This window comes from Littorina saxatilis, unplaced genomic scaffold (genome assembly GCF_037325665.1).
Source record: "Littorina saxatilis isolate snail1 unplaced genomic scaffold, US_GU_Lsax_2.0 scaffold_747, whole genome shotgun sequence".
In the NCBI taxonomy this organism is placed as follows: Eukaryota; Metazoa; Mollusca; class Gastropoda; order Littorinimorpha; family Littorinidae; genus Littorina; species Littorina saxatilis.
Genome location: NW_027126371.1, coordinates 47,135 through 67,209, shown reverse-complemented (window position 1 = coordinate 67,209; position 20,075 = coordinate 47,135). Strand labels below are relative to the sequence as shown.

The 20,075-nt window shown below is 41.1% G+C and overlaps 2 protein-coding genes across 2 annotated transcripts; both read left to right on the top strand.

The window, feature by feature from the left end:
- Positions 1 to 1,798: 1,798 nt before the first annotated feature.
- LOC138954799 (nephrin-like) lies at positions 1,799 to 3,937 on the top strand. The gene is made up of 4 exons (XM_070326566.1): positions 1,799 to 1,811; positions 2,323 to 2,613; positions 3,186 to 3,476; positions 3,657 to 3,937. Exons 1-4 carry the CDS (start codon positions 1,799 to 1,801, stop codon positions 3,935 to 3,937), a joined length of 876 nt encoding a protein of 291 aa, XP_070182667.1.
- Positions 3,938 to 7,616: 3,679 nt separating this feature from the next.
- LOC138954800 (uncharacterized) lies at positions 7,617 to 15,739 on the top strand. Its single transcript, XM_070326567.1, has 5 exons — positions 7,617 to 7,781; positions 11,850 to 11,874; positions 12,279 to 12,349; positions 12,719 to 12,841; positions 14,121 to 15,739. The coding sequence occupies exons 1-5, from the start codon at positions 7,700 to 7,702 to the stop codon at positions 14,192 to 14,194; spliced, it is 375 nt and encodes a 124-aa protein (XP_070182668.1). The 5' UTR covers positions 7,617 to 7,699; the 3' UTR covers positions 14,195 to 15,739.
- The last annotated feature ends 4,336 nt before the right edge of the window (positions 15,740 to 20,075 follow it).

Below are 20,075 nucleotides of genomic sequence, written 5' to 3'. Positions count from 1 at the left end.
CACACACATACAAACACACACACACACCAACACACACACACACACACACACACACCCACATAACACACACACAATAACACACACATACATACACACACACACGCACCCACACACACACACAAACACACACACGCACGCACACACACACACATACACAAATACACACACACGCACACACACACACACACACACACACACACACACACACACACACACACACACATCGCTTGGCCTATATTTGGGCTTCGTACTTTTAAACGGGTCAGATCATGGGTAATGTTAACACCTTAAAATGCATTTGCTTCTGTTATCGCCATCTATTAAATTGATAAGAAAACAATTATATAAAGCACACCACACCGTTAACCATGACATAAACAATAAGTAAATGAAGAGAACCAACTGGATCCTTTTGTGTTTGTGGGTAGTAACACGTTTTATCAGAGACATAGATAGAAGAGATGCGAAGCGCTGTCTTCCCGCTCGCGGTATCTTCGCCTACGGCAGGGGCAAGTAATCCTCCCACTGGCGCCAAGCTGGCAATTGTTGTGTTTTTAAAGAAATATAACTGTTTCATAGAAAATCATAGATAATAAAACATGCACACTTTTAATTATTTGCACTCAAGAGAAACAGAAAATCACAAGAAGAAGATTATTGCATCATTTGGTGATTAGAAGATGAATCCTAAAGTAAGCAATTTCGCTTATTTCTCCTTAAAAACTTTTTATTCACACGCCAGTGTAAGTGCGAGAACCACTTGAGTGAGACTTAAAAGCATCACATTTAATTACAGCGCGTCAAAAATTATACAAACAGATTAATGTATACACCAGTGATGCATTTGCCAGTTAAGGGAAAGTAACGTTGCGCACAAAAGAAAATATTAGCTCCCAAACATTGCCTCCACGCACAATGTAAGGCATGGACTTAGAACAATGCCCGCAAGAACCGAGGGAACCGTGTTTTTGACTCACTTCAGGAACCCAATTCTCTCAAATGCGTTCGTGTGCACACTATTGAAGCTACACACACACACACACACACACACACACACACACACACACACACACACACACACACACACACACACAAATAAAAGGGGAAAATAACACATCATACCTACACATTAAATGACACTTAAAAATGGTGCATTTTTCTGACAGCTAGCCGCGTACAGTTGCAATGTTAAAGCTGGTTGGTTGTGTGTGCAAAAGTCACCAAATAGTAAAACTTCGAAAGCAAAAACGGCGGCGTACCGTTAATCCACAGTATGTTTGGGGAATACATGTACATCACATTTTTTGCATTCAAACCGTCAGGTGTGGATGTGCCCAGGGATAATATGAAATCGGACTCTGCTTGTTTTCTGTCTGTGGAGGTGCTGTACATTTGCCAGACACCTTTCACATGTGCATCCAGGGAGGTGTGGTTGCTGCTGTTGAAATGTTGGGCAACAGACCTACAGCAGCGATACCGAATATCTGCCAGATGTTCGGTGAAGCGAGTTGCGGCTGGTGCAAGAGAACGTGCGTTTCATTTTGAAATCGTTTGGGGGGGGGGGGGGGGGGGCGCGCCGGTCAGAGTAGTAGCCTCATGGCAAATGTGGGGGCAGGTGTGGTAACGAGGGTTCTGGCATGCGTGTGTGCCAGGTTGTAGGGGAACTGGCGAACGAAGAGGGGATCGAACCAGGGAATCTCGAAGGTTGTAGTCCCGTCGGGAGGCCAACAAGGGTGGCAGGCTGAACGTTTCACCAACAGAGGGGCTAGACTTAAGGATGAACCAATTTGTTTTCAAAATGTGGCGAACAGGTAGGTTGTGGGGATGGTGGGTCAGAACTGCCACAGGTCTGTCTGATCTGTCTAAGGTTTTTGATGGCTGCAGAGCTTCCTGTCTCGGTATACGGCGAACAAAACAAAAGAAACTATCTTCTGAAACGTACTTGCACTCAGCAGATTTGTCTTCCGCTCATAACCTGCGCGTCACACGGTCTTTGCGACCAAGAGAGAAATCGCATTCTTACAGAAAATCCTTGACAACACAGACCAGACATGTTTAGCATAGTGTGTGTGTGTGTATGTGTGTGTGTGTGTGTGTGTGTGTGTGTGTGTGTGTATATTTTACTGTTCTGTCTGCCTTCATGCATGTCTGGCTGGCTGGCTGGCTGGCTGACTTTCTGTCTGTCTGTCTGTCTGTCTGTCTGTCTGTCTGTCTGTCTGTTTGCTGTCTGTCTGTCTGTCTGTCTGTCTGTCTGTCTGTGTTTGCGTGGGTGTGATTCGTTTCTGTTGTTTGTGTCACCATCTTGAGAACGTCGCTCTCCAGATGGTCCGGACTCGGTGGTCATCGAGGGAAACACCACTTTCTACACGGACAGTGCTGGGTCAAAAGAACTGACCTTGACCTGTCAACCCTCTGGTGCCGAACCGTCTTCAGCCTTGACCTACAGTTGGAACATTGCCTGCGACGTCAGCAACTGGAAAGAATGTACGTTCAGGCCACGTCCACCTAGTTTTGGCAACAATGGTGACGTCAACAGAGTGATCACGTGCACAGTAACAAACACCAAGAACAACAACCAGAGGAAGCAAGGCAGTGTGACACTGAACCTTAAATGTAAGTGTGTGTGTGTGTGTGTGTGTGTGTGTGTGTGTGTGTGTGTGTGTGTGTGTGTGTGTGTGCATGTGGGTGTGTGTGTGTGAGTATGTGTGTGTGTGTGTATGTGTATGTGTGTGTGTGTGTGTGAGTGTGTATGTAAGTGTGTGTTTGTGTATGTGTGTGTATGTGTGTGTGTTTTGTGTGTGTGTGTGTTTGTGTGTGTGTGTGTGTGTATGTGTGTGTGTTTTGTCTGTGTGTGTGTGTGTGCGCGTGTGTGTGTGTGTGTGTGTTTGTTTGTGTGTGTGTGTGTGTGTGTGTGTGTGTGTGTGTGTGTGTGTGCGTGTGTATGAGTGTTTGTGTGTGTGAGTACGTGTGTGATTTTGTGTTGTATGTGTGCGTCTGTGTGTGTGTGTGCGCGTGTGTGTGTATGTATGTTTGTGTGTGTGTGTCTGTTTGTGTGTGTGTGTGTGTGTGTGTGTGTGTGTGTGTGTGTGTGTGTGTGTGTGTGTGTGTGTGTGTGTGTAATGCCGAAAGCGATTACATGTATCTGACAAGTGCGAGTAGATTCAATCATGATTTATGTGGCCCAGATCCTCCTCCATCACCACCACAGATCATTGGTTACGTCAACAACAGCATCCTGTACCAAGGCGACAACTTGACCTTGACCTGTTCTGTGACTGGAGGTGACCCTGGTGTGACCTCAGTGACCTTGACCTGTCCGGATCAACACGAAAACAGCACCCATCTGGGCCAGTCCAGCAGTCTGGTGATTCCGTCATTGGGTAACAACCACAACAACCTGAAGTGTACATGTAGCGGTCAGTGGGCGAGACCCAGTTACTACACGCTGACTGACTCCAGGACTCTTCGAGTCTACTGTGAGTATGTACGTTAAGTGCAATACTAGATCTGCTTTGGAGGGTCGGACGCTAACTGTTCATGAAACAGACGTGTGTGTGTGTGTGTGTGCGTGTGTGTGTAGGGAGTGTATGCATTTATAAACTGCCCGCTTCCCCGTGATCGTACACTATCACCTGTAACCTGTTTCACCATCACAGACCCGCCATCAACACCAGTCATCCAGAGAACGGACGGAAGTTTGTTGCCCTACAAGGAGAATGACAACGTGACCTTGACCTGTACTGTGACATCTCCCGGTAACCCCGAGGCGACACTGAGCTGGTCAGATTCAAGGGTCATAAATGATCGTCTGCAGCTGACCTCTGTTGGCAAGGGAGACAACCTACGTAACATCACGTGCCGTGCTGCCAACGCTTTTACAGAGCTTAAAGGGAGGGAATTACTTGACGTCTTCACTCTGCGTGTGTACCGTGAGTAGACCTTTGTGTCTAGCTGGGTCTGCAACACTTGACAGAATGACCTAGAGCACAACAATGACATATTTTTTTGCATTAGGTTTGCCATTGTAATACAGACTACCATGGAATAACAGACACAAGAGACACAGGCGAAGAAATCGATCAAAGCAGTAACCCTGCTGCATGCAGTGAATAATACAACCACAGCTTACACAAGCAACAGTTTCCAACCGCCTTTTACACGCCACATTTATTACGAGCTTTTGCTGAATGGTATGCTTTGGTTGAGTTAGTGTTTGTATCCGATCGAAACATGTTGGTGCCCCACAGACGAATGCGTGGGAAATGTTAAGCGTACCTTGATCAAGCATATTACGATGCAAATGTTTACATTTTAAACGTAAGGTATGTACGTGCCTGTCTGGAGTACTTTGGGTGTTCTTACTTCGTATGTTTTATTGTTCTTATTTTTGTTTTGTTTTGTTTTGCAACATTAACAGCACCTTGTGTATAGATGTAGCAGCAAAACCATCGTAAGCAGTAACAGCGGCGATCAAAGAACTATCGTTTAAAGCAAGCCAAACGATCAAACGCGCCACTTAAAGTTATAATGCCTGCGGCATATTAACAGCAACAACATAAAACTGGTTTGTTTTTCATGTTAACTTAGCATTAAATTCAAAGTTCAAAGTCGGGTAGCGTGAGTACCAGTATCTTGCCTTAAATTCAGAAGACATAATGTTGACACGCTTGTCCGGTACACCACTCAAAGAGCGCGAAATCTCTTCTTTGACACATACAAAAGATAATGTGTATATTTAAAAAAAAAATATCAACACCAAAACCTTCCAACATGATTTTTATTATGTGACTTATTTCAAAAAAAATCTGCATATGAAAGTAAACAGTTTTTAAATAATGCTGAATTCACTCAGGACTGTATTTCTGCAAAGCCACAATGACCTTAATGAGGGTACCAGATAAAACAGAAAAGGAGTAAAGTAATGTGCAAGCAGGTTGATTAGTGAAAGTTCACAAGCAAACAGAAATAGGTGAAAGTGAGCGTGCGCGCTTTTCAGCCCAACAACCACTCCAGAAGGAAATTGAGCGCTCTTTTCAGCACTGCTCCCGAAACTCGCTCAGCAGGCTCGTTTTATAATGTACTCTCTCAAATACTACACTCTGTGACCGCATCCTGAACTCAGGTCAAAATGAGTTACTTCCCTTCGGGTCTCAGGATGCCTTTGTTTTTCTTCTCTGAAGAGGAAATCGATTTTTGTTTACATTTTTAGAGCTTTTCGCAATGTATTATTGATATAAGCAGATTCGCGATCGTCGATAATGATTTTTCATGGTGTTGTGTAATTTTTAAATTACAAAGGAATTGTTATGTAAGACAGTTTCAAGCGAGCTATCTTTCGCGGATGTATTTACTGTGCAAACAACTCTAAATATGGCAAAAGTGTCACGTGATAATCAACTTTGTCACGTGATCATAACAAAATGGCTACGGAGCGGACGATATTTTTTCCGTAACCAGTTGGAAGTGATGCAACAATATCACGGTCTCCTTCCTACAGCTTGCTCAAAATGTCGACTTTTTTTTTTACCTTAGAACGATGTTTATATCATAACTGTGAAGAACAAAACGGGGATCACTGTCGAAGTCGGCCATTCTAAAATCACGTACGTCTTTCGTTTTTTGATCAGAAACATCAGCGAAAAACATATGGGAGATAACTCTGTTATTCTTGTTTTGATAGATTTCGGCTTTTAGACACTTTCTTTCCCTGTACTCCGCGTAGCAATTACCCATCCTGTCAGAGAGACACTGATGAGCGATAGCGTGGACCGATGATTGTCAGAATGTCTGTGACCGCTGCCGGCTGGCTGGCTGTAAGGAAGGAAGGTGGGGGTGACTTAGTGCCTGCAACTTTGGGCTAGTAAGGCTCTCCCGCAACACAATTAAGCAGATATCAAGACAACATTCCGATCGCGAGTGGATGTTTACAAATTCCAAGATTTTTTCGGAATTGTTTTTTTAAATCCCTGAGTGAAACTGCATATTTACAAGTTTCTTGATTTTGAGAATATACTGTAACATATAACTAAGAATTAAAAAAATCCGTATCGTACTGCAGATGGGCCGTACGTCAGTCTTACTTCCCTTGAGGGCAACGACTGCGTCATGACATCCGCCCCACCATTGTGTGTCGTCACGGAAGGTCAACGTGTTCACATTCAAGCCAAAGCAGACAGTAACCCCGCCCATCAACCTTACGCGTGGCAGGCGCCGCCTGGGTCTGAACTTAACCTTGGTACCAGGGTTGACCTTAACATCAGTTCCATCAACAGAAACCATAGCGGTGTGTATCAGGTCATTGTGAAGGCGGGGAAACCTGACGCTAAAGATGACCGTCTGCCTCTGAAAGCGACACACAACCTGACTATTCTGGTGACACGTAAGTACACACTCTCTCTCTCTCTCTCTCTCTCTCTCTCTCTCTCTCTCTCTCTCTCTCTCTCTCTCTCTCTCTCTCTCTCTCTCTCTCTCTCTCTCTCTCTCAGACTCTCTCTCTCTCTCTCTCCACCTCTCTCTCTCTCTCTCTCTCTCTCTCTCTCTCTCTCTCTCTCGGTGATTGTTGTGTCAGTCCGTCTGTCTGTCTGTTTTGCATTGGAACAAACTAGCTATCACGCAAAGCGTGATTGATTTGTGAGATCTCTGCTTTTACTCAAAGAAGTATAAAATAAATCCAAAAGAAAGAGACTGCCAACGTTCCAAAATTCAGAATAAAAAAACAAGAAAGGTAGGTTGTTGGAACGTTTGTTATTGACAAAACAATACAATAAACTAACTCTCTCTCCCTCTCTCTCTCCCTCTCTCTCTCTCTCTCTCTCTCTCTCTCTCTCTCTCTCTCTCTCTCTCTCTCTCTCTCTCTCTCTCTCTCTCTCTCTTCTTTTTTAATTAATAATTAATTAATATTTGTTTTGTCAATAACAAACGTTCCAACAACCTACTCAATCAATAATAAATTAATTTAATAAATTAATGTATTAATTAATAATTAATTAGTGTATTGTTTTGTCAATAACAAATGTTCCAACAACCTACCTTTCTAGGGGTTTTTTATTCAAAGAAGTATATGAATAATAACAGAATTATTGGAAGTACATATAAGTATATGAGTAATACTAACATGATTGGATCTAGATATTAACAGTATTCTTTTCTGAGTTAAATTTTCTTAAGTTCGTTTTTAAGACCTGAACTGTTGTTGCTAAAGAGCTTGAATTACGTTTCGACTATTGTTTTGTCCGAGCACACTTTAAATTCGCATAAGTATGAGCTCTACTAGTATTGCATCGTCCACAACAAGCGAGTCTTCGTTTGTTGAAGCCATTGGTAACGACAGTTACTTTTTTTTAATGATTCATGTCTTTGTGTCTTTCATTTTTGATTGATATATTCTTGCTTTGGGTGTATCTGTGTTTTTTTTGTTTAGAACCAACGCTTTTTTTATGCAATGCTTTTTTGTGTGTGTGTATTTAAATGATAATCGCCAATGAATGTGTGTAGTTTGGTGTTTTGGGGTGTTTTTTTCGTCTCTTGGCAAAGTAAGAAACTGCCAGGTCAGAAGATGTCTCTCTCACGGACAACCTAACTTGTGCATGGTTGTAATATTTTCGTGTTTGCTCCCAACACAGAGACAGACCCTCAGGCTGGGGAAAGCTCAACGGGTGGTCTAAGTACTGGGGCTGCAGTCGGTGTGACGTTGGCGCTGATGTTTGTCGTCGTTGGTGTTATCACCGTGTGGCTCTGGCGTCGTCACTGGGTTTTACCTTGCGCTTCTTCTTCTGCCAACGGTGAGTGAGTGTGAGAGTGAACAAGTGTCGGAGTGAGTGAGTGAATGTGTGAGTAGGTCACTGTGTGATAAGTGTGATAGTGAGTGAGCAATTGATTTAGCAAGTGTTTAAGTGAGAAAGTGTGTACATAAGTGTGTGTTTAGTGTGTAAGATAGTTAGTATGTGAGTAAGTAAGTGACTGTGTGATAGTATTGATTGAGTGTGTGAGTAACGACGCCACAAATAATGGCATTGTCGGCAAGAATCACAAAATCCCTCGAAGACCAAGCTAGCAATTGTTTAAACCAGTTGGTGAACACTGCCACCTCATCTCAACGGAAATACAGTGTTGGTACGCGGTATAAAGCTACTGGACGTCCACAAATGACACTAAGGCTCGTTCTACAATTCAATGTGTACTTGGCAATGATAAATTGATGATCATCTTCACAATATAAGTTCCACTGTTGTTGGTCCTAGCAAGGCTTTGGACTTGTTAAACGAGTTTAAATTGGACGTTGGCTTTAATTTAAAGTCATTCCAACAGATCCGGGTCGTAGGCTGGATTTCACTTTCAAGAATCAGACTTCTTTCAGATCTATTAAATGAATACTTTGAATAACTTGTACATGCCATGCCAAAACAAAACATTTAAAAAAAAACTCGTCAGCTATTCCGCAATAAAAACAAACAAGTCGCGTAAGGCGAAAATACAATATTTAGTCAAGTAGCTGCCATTTTTCAGCAAGACCGTATACTCGTAGCATCGTCAGTCCACCGCTCATGGCAAAGGCAGTGAAATTGACAAGAAGAGCGGGGTAGTAGTTGCGCTAAGAAGGATAGCACGCTTTTCTGTACCTCTCTTTGTTTTAACTTTCTGAGCGTGTTTTTAATCCAAACATATCATATCTATATGTTTTTGGAATCAGGAACCGACAAGGAATAAGATGAAAGTGTTTTTAAATTGATTTAGACAATTTAATTTTGATAATAATTTTTATATATTTAATTTTCAGAGCTTGTTTTTAATCCAAATATAACATATTTATATGTTTTTGGAATCAGCAAATGATGGAGAATAAGATAAACGTAAATTTGGATCGTTTTATAAATTTTTATTTTTTTTTACAATTTTCAGATTTTTAATGACCAAAGTCATTAATTAATTTTTAAGCCACCAAGCTGAAATGCAATACCGAACCCCGGGCTTCGTCGAAGATTACTTGACCAAAATTTCAACCAATTTGGTTGAAAAATGAGGGCGTGACAGTGCCGCCTCAACTTTCACGAAAAGCCGGATATGACGTCATCAAAGAAATTTATCAAAAAAATGAAAAAAACGTATGGGGATTTCATACCCAGGAACTCTCATGTCAAATTTCATAAAGATCGGTCCAGTAGTTTAGTCTGAATCGCTCTACACACACACACAGACACAGACACACACACACACACACACACACACACACGCACATACACCACGACCCTCGTCTCAATTCCCCCCTCTATGTTAAAACATTTAGTCAAAACTTGACTAAATGTAACAAAAACAGGTAAAATTGTAAATGGTGAACTGTGATAAGACAAGTATGTTTGGCTCCTTCAGATACGTTTGACAAGCACAGCATTGCCAGGCGTTTAATGCCCCCTTTTACACACTTTAACACATGACCAAACTACAGGAAAATAATCATAATACGTTTGACAATACACTAAATCTTCAGTGAGTTATTTCTAATATATATACGACTTGTGTCTGTCTGTCTGTGTGTGGATTTGTGTGTGTGTGTGTGTGTGTGTGTGTGCGATGCACGGCCAAAGTTCTGGATGGATCTGCTTCAAATTTGGTGGCCATATTCAGGTACACCCGGGACAGGACACAACCTGGTCGATATTTCAACACGTGCTCTCAGCGCGCAGCGTTGAACCGATTGTGGTTCCACCTCAGCTACCCGGGCCCCCATACCGACACACCAAAGCCGCTAGACCACATCACAACGCCAAAGTTCTCAGTGGATCTTTTTCAAATTTGGACACCGTATTCAGCTACACCCCGGACACATTATCATCGATGAGATATTTCAACACGTGCTCTCAGCGCGCAGCGCTGAACCGATTTTGGTTTTTCTGTTCATTTCACCATTCCCAGGAACTCTTCCTTATCTTCTCCAGTGTTTTGCGTTTATCTCCCTTCCTTCGTGTGGCTTCAATCCATATTCCCGTTTCCACGTTACTATTTTTAGAATGTCACTGCGCTGTCCAGAACGCTTCCCTTTCACCCGTAAGTTGTTCTTACTGTCAAAGTGAAAAGGTCGAATCAATTTATAGCCACGCGAAAAATACACTGTCACCTATCTCTATATATTTATAGATATAGATATACATATATATATACGGCTTCTCTGTGTGTGTGTGTGTGTGTGTGTGTGTGTGTGTGTGTGTGTGTTTGTGTGTGTGTGAGCAACACCTGTGGATTATAGAGTTCTGTTTGTGATGGGGTCTAGCGGCTTTTGTCCGTCTGTATGTTCTGGCATTTGAGAAGCCACAACAGATAATATAGGGCTAAGAAATAAGCTCTAAAATTCTCAATCCCGATTTTTTATTTTTTTTGGTCTGGATCCACTACCAGTAACTCTTCCTTATCTTCTCCAGTGTTTTCAGCCGCGATTATCTCCCTTCCTCCGTGTGGCAAAACCGGGTCCCAGGCGCAGCCTGGTATTCGGCTCTACTTCTTCCCGGCGACAGAGCCAATGTGTGTGTGTGTGTGTGTGTGTGTGTGTGTGTGTGTGTGTGTGTGTGTGTGTGTGTGTGTGTGTGTGTGTGTGTGTGTGTGTGTGTGTGTGTGTGTGTGTGTGTGTGGAGGCAACACCTGTGGATTGTAGATTTCTGTTTGTGATGGGCTCTGGCGGCTTTTGTCTCTCTGTATGTTCTGGCTTTCCTTTGAGAAGCCATAACAGTTATTATGGGGCTTAGAAATAAGCTCTAAAATTCTCAATCCCGTTTGAGAGGACTTCGCCTTCAAAGTTAATTGTGGTGAACCGCCACGCTGTCTGTCTTTGTCTCGCGATTCACCCCGGCGAAGTCGGGTATTCCTCTAGTTTCTAATATGCCGACTTTTAGCAAATGATTACAGATATATATGCCAAAACAATATATATCAACATGATCCAGCAGTCGAATGTTGATATCACATTCAATACATTTCTATTGTCAATTGTTAACAGTGAGCAAATTAGAGATGAGAAATGTCGACACAAATATAATTGGACGCAATCAGTCGAGGAAAATGAAATAGCACCAATGAAAAATGATTCGCTCCGATCTCACTATGCCTGTCGGTCACAGCAATCTCGTGACCTGGATCAGCCAATCACGCACCTGACCAGCTAAAAGGTTCCCTCGCAATAATCTCACTCAATAAGCCATGTTAAACATGCATTTCAGTTGCTCCTTTTTCTGGGTGGGGTTTTATTCAAAAGAGGGCCAGAACATCATAATCAACGCCAGACAGCAGGTTGAACTTCGATCATATAATTTTCAGGTGAAGAGGTCAGCATGTGCCATTATGCACATGTTGCCATTATGTGCAACACCCACTGACAAGACCTGCTTTTCAGTACCTGTACTTGGTGGAATGTATAATTTAAAAGCAATACACTTTTTAATGCTGTGAATAGGTCACGCTGATTTTTGTAATTCATAAATTTAGTTTGTCTTATTTATGTTTAGCCAGATGAACAAATACTTAGATCATCATCAAAATCAGATTTGGATGGAAGGATTAAACACGGGATACATCGATGCTCTATCGTGATACATGTAGTTTGTTTTTTATTTCCACTGTGACAACCAATTTTCTCCTTATAACTACATGCTGGTCAGATTTCTAAGTAGTACTGTCCTCTGTGTGTGTGTGTGTGTGTGTGTGTGTGTGTGTGTGTGTGTGTGTGTGTGTGTGTGTGTGTGTGTGTGTGTGTGTGTATGTGTGTGTGTGTGTGTTCGTGCGTCCGTACGTCCGTGCGTGCGTCCGTGAGTGCGTGCGGGCATGTGTGTGTTTCTAATTGTGTGCGTTATTATTAATGTTTTCAGGAAGCAACAACACGGAGTATAACCAGTGAGTATTTGAACTTTAACCTAAACTATACTTATTACATCAATAGATTATCAGATGATCAGGCCGGGTTGGAAAATTCGTTAACTCTCTGTAGTTCTTGTCATGTTGTTAAGAGTGAAAGATCGATGGTATATATTCCAGACTGAGATTAAGGTACTTACAACCGCACTTTGTTTTAACTTAAATGTCAACAAGTTAGCTTATATGTGCATCTATAAAAATAATAAAACATCAATAAATAAATTTAAAAAAGCACTGTATAAGGTAACGAGTGCCGATCAATAATCGGGAAGAAGCAGTTCATTTTCAAATGAACCAAAAGGGAGAACAAGAGATTTACTGTTTGTGCAAGGCGTTTGTATTGCTAAATATCAATGTATAACTCACGTTCATCTCGTGTTCAGGGCGGCAGTGTCGCCCCCTGTGCCAGTGGAGCGTGAAGAACAGCAGCACGCCAGATCTAATGAAATGCAAGGTAAGCAATTGATGATCTCTGCTTTACGTTCACGGCCAGCAAAACATGTAAGCAGTAAATACAACGATTGCAAGCCAATGTACTGCTCTTTGGCGTGTGTTTTCTACATTGTGTGTGTATATATGCACGTGCAACCTATACGCATCTCTCTCTCTCTCTCTCTCTCTCTCTCTCTCTCTCTCTCTCTCTCTCTCTCTCTCTCTCTCTCTCTCTCTCTCTCTCTCTCTCTCTCTCTCTCTCTCTCTCTCTCTCTCTCTCTTTCTCTCTCTCCCCCCTTCTCATCCTCACCCTCATCCTCTAGTTATGTAAGTATCGTTATTTTGATTGTTGTGATATTGTGAGAAAAAAATCAAAAATGTGTGTAACCAGATGATAACCAGCAAGCAGTGAACCAGTACGACAGCCTGCGACATCTGGACATAGGAGTGAGGTCCGAGTACGCTGAGCTCAGTCAATACGTGAATGCTGGTGTGAACTCTGCCAATGGAGCAGGTAACTTGAGTAAAGAGGGCCTAGGATCTAGGAGGGGGAGTGGGTGGGACCATGGATGTTGGTTAATTAGCAGTGTCTTAAAGATAGAACACCTAAGGCGCTATCGTGGAAAGTTTTCTCACGAGTTGGATCTTAAAATGTTCAAGTGGCTATTCGCTGTACTGTAATTTAGAAACACCTACAATGATTTGCTCAAAACTGCTCCGAAACTATGCCAAATAATTAAATTAATTTTAATCAGCAAGCGGTTTGCTTCGCTCAGCTCTCCTGTGAGGAGTCCGGACTTCCGTCCGTCATCGCATTTTATTTAGTCCTCTCAGATACCCATTCGTCAACGCAGACGAAAAAACGTTGGATTGAAAAAATCAAACCTACAGTCTAGCTTACACAAAGTAATTCCGTGCCACACAGGGCTAAACTGCATTTAGGAACCTACACTAAACAAGATGGTGCCAGCTTATTCAAAGTTAGCTTAGGCAGCGAAGGATTTGGGACGTCATCGAATAGTCATATTACAGAAGGAAATGTGAACATAGCGCATTTTGGCTCGATTTTATAGACTGAGAGGCTGGGAGAGAATAATAATAACTAATTCCGGACCCGAAATCAGACCGGAATGGTCGTAATAACGCAAAATGTATTGTTTTCTGATGTTTATAACCGGAAGTTGCTATCGTTCATGAAGCAGGCAATCCCGTGAACCCTGCACAAGTGAAGCCCGTGTTGTACCAAATACAGCATTCAGATTTGAAAAATAGAACGCTGAAATACTAATTATAATACCTTCTAATTATAATACCTTCTTTGTGTGTGTTGCCATCAATTCAACTCCCAATACGAACGCTGTAGCTCTCGGCTCAATTTCAAATCTGTCTCTAAAAATAGCGCGTGAAATACTCAATGTCAAAAGGTAGGACGACAATTATGATTGGCGCATAAAAGGCGTCATAATGAAAGTTACAGTCTGGGATTCCCACTCAAAGCACAGGCGTTTTCAAGTTGAGTAACTCAGCGCTCGAAAGTTTGTTGTAAGGTATTCCTGGTGTGTGGTCACATAATTACAACCCCTAACCTGAAATGCAAAGCTCTTGGGGCGATGAAAGACAGTTTTCTTGTTTGACATTATCATTGTAATCTAGCAGTCAAACAGCTTGTGTGTGTGTTGGTGTATGTGTGCGTGCGTCAGATGTCCTTCATTTTGTGGACAGTTGGCGTAGGGTAGTGGTAGACCTTTGGTTGTTGGTAATCTCACTTCTTGCATTTTGATTTTCTTGTCTAGGTCCTGTCTACGCTAACACACGACAATCGGACGGAAGGGTCTACCAGAATGTGGGAGAAAGTTCTTTGACTTGAAGTCAGCCGATCAAACACTGTGCTAGTTCCTGCATTCCTTCATTCCATCAATCATGATGGTTGTTGTTGTTGTTGTTGTTGTTGTTGTTGTTGTTGTTGTTGTTGTTGGTGTTGTTGTTGTTGTTGTTGTTGTTGTTGTTGTCTCAAGGTCACGCCTGACGCAAACACAGCACCCTAAATTCGACTATTTCGAGTTCAAAAGAGCCACAAATGTTGTTGTTGAAAGTTGTCATGTCTTTCTTTTTAATTTTTAGCAACTTAAAAACGATTGTAACAATTCCCAATAAAAAGAAACAAAGCTGCCTAGGCCCACGGAACAAAAACAAAGGCTCCTGAATACGATTCTCCTTTGTCATGTCTCATTACACTGGAACCCCCCTTAGGCCAACAAAAAAAAATAGGTGTGGTTACGGTAACATAGCCAAAAAAATAGGGTAGGTAGGTAGGCAATCACTCTTTTTTTTTTTTACTTTTTTTTCTAATGTGTACAAATTAAACCTACTTGACAGGGAAATAAGTGTGCGACACGGGCGCTTTCGCTTTCATTGCGTTTTTTGCACTCGTTTTTTTGTTTTTTGGTTTTTTTTGACAAATGTAATAAAAAGTTATAGGATCGGCCCCTAAAAATAGGGTAGGTCGGGTTACCGTAACCACACCTATTTTTTTTTTAGGCCTTATAAGACCCCCGCCCGGATAGAAAACTCCTTCCATTTGGAGACTCATAACCCCTACCGGTAAGACTCCCTCCTAGTTTACCACATCCTGCCTTTTTAAAACCCGGTATGTCAGATTTTCTGTTCATTATCTTTCTTACATGACTGAATGATTTAACGAGGGTGGTGTGTGTGTGTGTGTGTATGTGTGTGTGTGTGTGTGTGTGTGTGTGTGTGTGTGTGTGTGTGTGTGTGTGTGTGTGTGTGTGCAGAGCATATCTGAGAAAACTTCTGAACGGATTTTTATGAAAATTAATGTACACATTTTGAGGACATTAGCTTGTGTCGTTATCTCTTTTTAAGTGATGGGCTATTTGATGACGTCTTATTCGCCCGTTTTGAAAATTTGAGGCGGCACTGTTTCGGCCACAGTTTTTCATCAATGTTCATCCAAATTTGCCACACTATCTTTGACTCAGTCTGGACTGTGTATTGCATTTTAGAGTGGTACCTGAAACATTCGTTTACTAAATGTTAAAGTTTGGATTTTTGTAAATTGGAACTTCAAAGTCCCAAAGCCCTAGCTTCAAAAACATCTGAGATAATGCCAACGTTAAGTTTTTTTTAATCGATCATAACCCCGCTGTGATCTCAACATTTCACGAAGGTCAACCAAACTGGGGTCATGTCGGGAGATCATCAAACCCCAGAAGTGTGCAAAGTTTTAAAGCTCTAGTTTAAAAAAGATCCGAGATAACCTCAACGTAAAGTTTTTGTGTTCACTGACGGAAGATACATGCATCAAGTTTCAAAACTTTAAACAGTCTTGAACCGAAGTTTGATGATATTGAATTCAAGTACAATTTCATCGCTGCCCTGAATTTATTAAAAACAAGTCGCGTAAGGCGAAATTACAACATTTAGTCAAGCTGTGGAACTCACAGAATGAAACTGAACGTAGTCCGTCGCTAGTGCAAAAGGCAGTGAAAGTGACGAGCCTGTTTCGCGCGGTTGCGCTGTGCTTCATAGCACGCTTTACTGTACCTCTCTGGGGCGTGCTATCCTTCTCAGCGCAATTACTACCCCGCTCTTCTTGTCAATTTCACTGCCTTTGCCATGAGCGGTGGACTGACGATGCCACGAGTATACGGTCTTGCTGCGTTGCATTGCGTTCAGTTTCATTCTGTGAGTTCGACAGCTACTTGACTAAATGTTGTATTTTCGCCTTACGCGACTTTTTCATTTACTGATGTCTCTGGATGATTTAGTTTCTGAACTGTGGTGCAATGTCAAAATGACATCTCATATGTCACACACACACACACACACACACACACACACACACACACACACACACACACACACATACACATACATGCACACACACACACACACACACACACACACACACACACACACACACACACAAATATGATGATACATTGCATTTGGTTTCTGAAATGTGACCAAATGCCACACTTAATCACGGCATACACCAGCGCACAAATCAGACAAACTTGATCAACTCAAAGCCTTATTAATGTGAGCCAAGACATGCGCGTTAACCTTGGTGGATGGACATGTTTCTTTTGGCGATACATACACGTACCCTCGTGTCCTCGGAAACAGACATGCACATGCGACCACTCACACTCACATGTACATACACACACATCGCGTTGTAATTTTATATACTTGTTCTCCCTTCATCACCTGTAAAACAAATATGTGTATATGTAGTTTATTCAAGCAGGCGTTTACTTTCATTTGCATGTGTGTTTTGATATCCGTTTTGCAATGCAATTGTTGCAATACATTTTAAGCTTTTTCAAATAGTATCTTGCTCTTTGAATTTCTCCTTAACGGCTCTTCCGTGGTGTTTCTACACACACTTGGCATACCATAATATGTCATGACATATACATTGTGGTCAACAAACATCCAGGCCTTGTTTGATTACTCCACATTGTGATTGTGTCTGAATATTTACATACTGTTTAAACTTTCATCAGTTATTTCTCTCAGGTATAATATGTGCTTCCATTTTTGAGTCACTTGAGAAAAAGTGACTCTATGTAATCGGTCAGTGTTAGTCTGTCCGGCCGGCCGTCCGGCCGGCCGGCCGTCCGTAGACACCACCTTAACGTTGGACTTTTCTCGGAAACTATCAAAGCGATCCGGCTCATATTTTGTTTAGTCGTGACCTCCAATGACCTCTACACTTTAACGATGGTTTCGTTGACCTTTGACCTTTTTCAAGGTCACAGGTCAGCGTCAAAGGAAAAATTAGACATTTTATATCTTTGACAAAGTTCATCGGATGTGATTGAAACTTTGTAGGATTATTCTTTACATCAAAGTATTTACATCTGTAGCCTTTTACGAACGTTATCAGAAAAACAAGGGAGATAACTAGCCTTTTCTGTTCGGCAACACACAACTTAACGTTGGGCTTTTCTCGGAAACTATAAAAGTGACCGGGCTCAAATTTTATGTGAACGTGACTCCCAGTGACCTCTACACTTTGACGTCTGCTTTGGTGACCTTTGACCTTTTTCAAGGTCACAGGTATGTCTTGAAGGAAAAAAATTGAAATATCATATCTCTGAAACTATTCATCGGATTTGATTCAAACTTTATAGGATTATTCTTTACATCAAATTATTTACATCTGTATTGTGTTGTGAATAGCAATTTCTTCCTGTCCATCTGATGCCTCATATAATATTCAGAACTGCGAAAGTGACTCGATCGAGCGTTTGCTCTTCTTGTTAAAGATTTTCCATTGCTTTTTGCTCATGTACTGAAATTGTGCATATTTTGTGTGATGATCATACAAGCAACGTGTTTCGATACAGGAACACTGTTTCTGTACCGGTCTAAGCTTGGAAAGTTTGATTTTATTCAACAACAAAACAGCTAATACTAATGACCCCATGCTCATGTTCCTCTTACACCTTTGTTGGTTATCACTTGTTAATCTAAAGAAAAGGTTGAGAAAACTAGGTCATCAAAATTAAGTGCCCACGGTTGGACTCTTCCTTTAAAAAAAAACCAATAAGGTCATGTATATTAAAATCACATTGAAAGAAATGTCTGTTATATTTTGACCCGGCATGACTTTTGTGTTGGTTCTGCTTCATGTCTGAGTATATTTTCGACATATAAGCTTGTAACTTTTTCCCATGACATTTTGATCAGCTGTAATGTGTTCTATTGCTATTTTGTTAGACTCTACAAAAAAGAACCCTCGTAGCCCATAATAATGCATATTCAAGACATATGATATTAAACCGATGTCTGTATTGTTGAACATGTTATTTGCTCATGTTATTTGTATTTTAGATCAAAATATATAATTTTACTCAAATCGACACAGCCATTCTTTGTCGGGTCTGCGCTAATTACTGTCGGGATATGTGCCAAATGTCATATTTTGATCAAAATACAAATAATACAAATATTATTTGTATCGATTCATTGTTATGAAAATGTCTTCGTTTTTTGATAATTGAACGTACACTCTTTATTGGTATTGGCAAGCAGCCTAATAATAATAATGATTCAAAGAAGGGAAATCCTGTAAAACCAATACAGTGACTCTTAATCTGCTTTTGTTATAATTGTAGTATTTGTACAATTTGTTTGCTAACTTGGAAGCTACTTCAATTATGTTCTGGATTCTTCTTCATTTACAACTTACACGTTGTTTTCAAATAAACCTTCTGCTGCTTTTTCCAAGATCAGTTTGCTTATCACCCAATGTCAATAAGAAGCAACCAGCAAATGTTGAAATGTAACCCCAAAAAAGGTGGCTTTTTAGTTTACTATTTGTGTTTTTGTGTAGCCTTATCGTTCACCAAAACGGGATAATCGGTGCCCGTCGTGATTTAAAAAAAAGCCTATAGGGTCTAGTGATATAGTCGTGTAATATTAACAGCTATTGTGTTTTCAGCGTAGCAATAGGGTCCGATATTTGGACGAGACAAGTATAATGCCGACGAGTCGAAGACGCGTCGCATTACACTTGTTCGAGTCTAAATATCGGACCCTATTGCTTCGCTGAAAACACAATAGCGATTATATAGCTGTTATGACCTTGATTTGTTGTTCCAAACTTACAAAATGACAGTTTTTGCGTCGATGCGTTGATCTCAGGTTTTGATAGCAGACAAACTTCTTACGCGCATCATGTTCGCGCAGACATGCACACCGCTACACGCTTTCTGACTTTGGAAGAAAAACTAAGTGCATTCGATTTCCCAACACAGTTGTTGAAACAGCTTTTTATTAGTTTATTTGTATGCAACAAACAGAAGTTTAAGGTTTTTAATTTTGAAAAAGGCTAATAATGAAGAAAATCAAAACATAACATCAACGGAAAACTAGAAACAACTGAAGAACTATTCACGACGTTTGCTCCATTTTTAGTCTTTTTGACCAACAGACACTTTCTTATCAAGGGAGGTAAACATGTATGCACACACCGGTTTCGCTCGAGAACAGCTTTTGCATTCAACCTCACTGGAATGTTGTTACCCAGTCAAATTAAAGTGGTTAACTTATTTAAGGGATAAATCCGGACACATTTTATTGAAAAATAATGCAACTGGTGGTGAAATTTAATAGTTTGCATCCCAAAATTCGATTCGAAACCGTTTCATCGGTTACGTCCCTTGAATGAGAAGGGAATTTCTCTGCTACTGACTGAACCTGAGATCAACGCAAGCATTGTCATTTTGCCAGTTTAGAACAAGAAAGCAAGGCCAAAAATGCAATATAAACGCTAGTGTGTTTTTAGCGTAGCAATAAAGGCCGATATTTAGACTAGAACAAGCATAATGCGACTCGTCTTCGACTCGTATGCATTAAACTTGTCTCGTCATGAAACGATTTTTTTCAACCTCAATTAAAATACGATTTTTAAACAACTTCATGAATGTTAGTACCTGGGGTTGATCATCAATACTTTGAGAGGGGAGGTGGGGTATTTAGTGTGGAGTTACGAGATACGAAAAGCCGAATGCGAAAGCTTGTGTCAGGCAACTGAGCTCACAGTCACACAGAAACGACTGTTCCGTTTTACTCCCCTGTTTGTACTACATATTTCGACTTTGGGCATTTTGTGGTGTTTAGGGACAGAAAATAATTGGTTTAGTCCTGTTTCATCGGGAAGTTAGCAGAAAAGGGTATGCAAATCAAGGTCAGAACAGCTATATAATCGCTAA

Coding starts and splice junctions, on each gene's coding strand:
- LOC138954799 (XM_070326566.1), top strand. Junction 2,614..3,185: donor TGTGACACTGAACCTTAAAT/GTAAGTGTGTGT, acceptor TATGTGGCCCAG/ATCCTCCTCCATCACCACCA. Junction 3,477..3,656: donor CAGGACTCTTCGAGTCTACT/GTGAGTATGTAC, acceptor TCACCATCACAG/ACCCGCCATCAACACCAGTC.
- LOC138954800 (XM_070326567.1), top strand. CDS start 7,700: ATGTTTGTCGTCGTTGGTGTTATCACCGTGTGGCTCTGGCGTCGTCAC. Junction 7,782..11,849: donor CGCTTCTTCTTCTGCCAACG/GTGAGTGAGTGT, acceptor TAATGTTTTCAG/GAAGCAACAACACGGAGTAT. Junction 12,350..12,718: donor CAGATCTAATGAAATGCAAG/GTAAGCAATTGA, acceptor GTGTGTAACCAG/ATGATAACCAGCAAGCAGTG.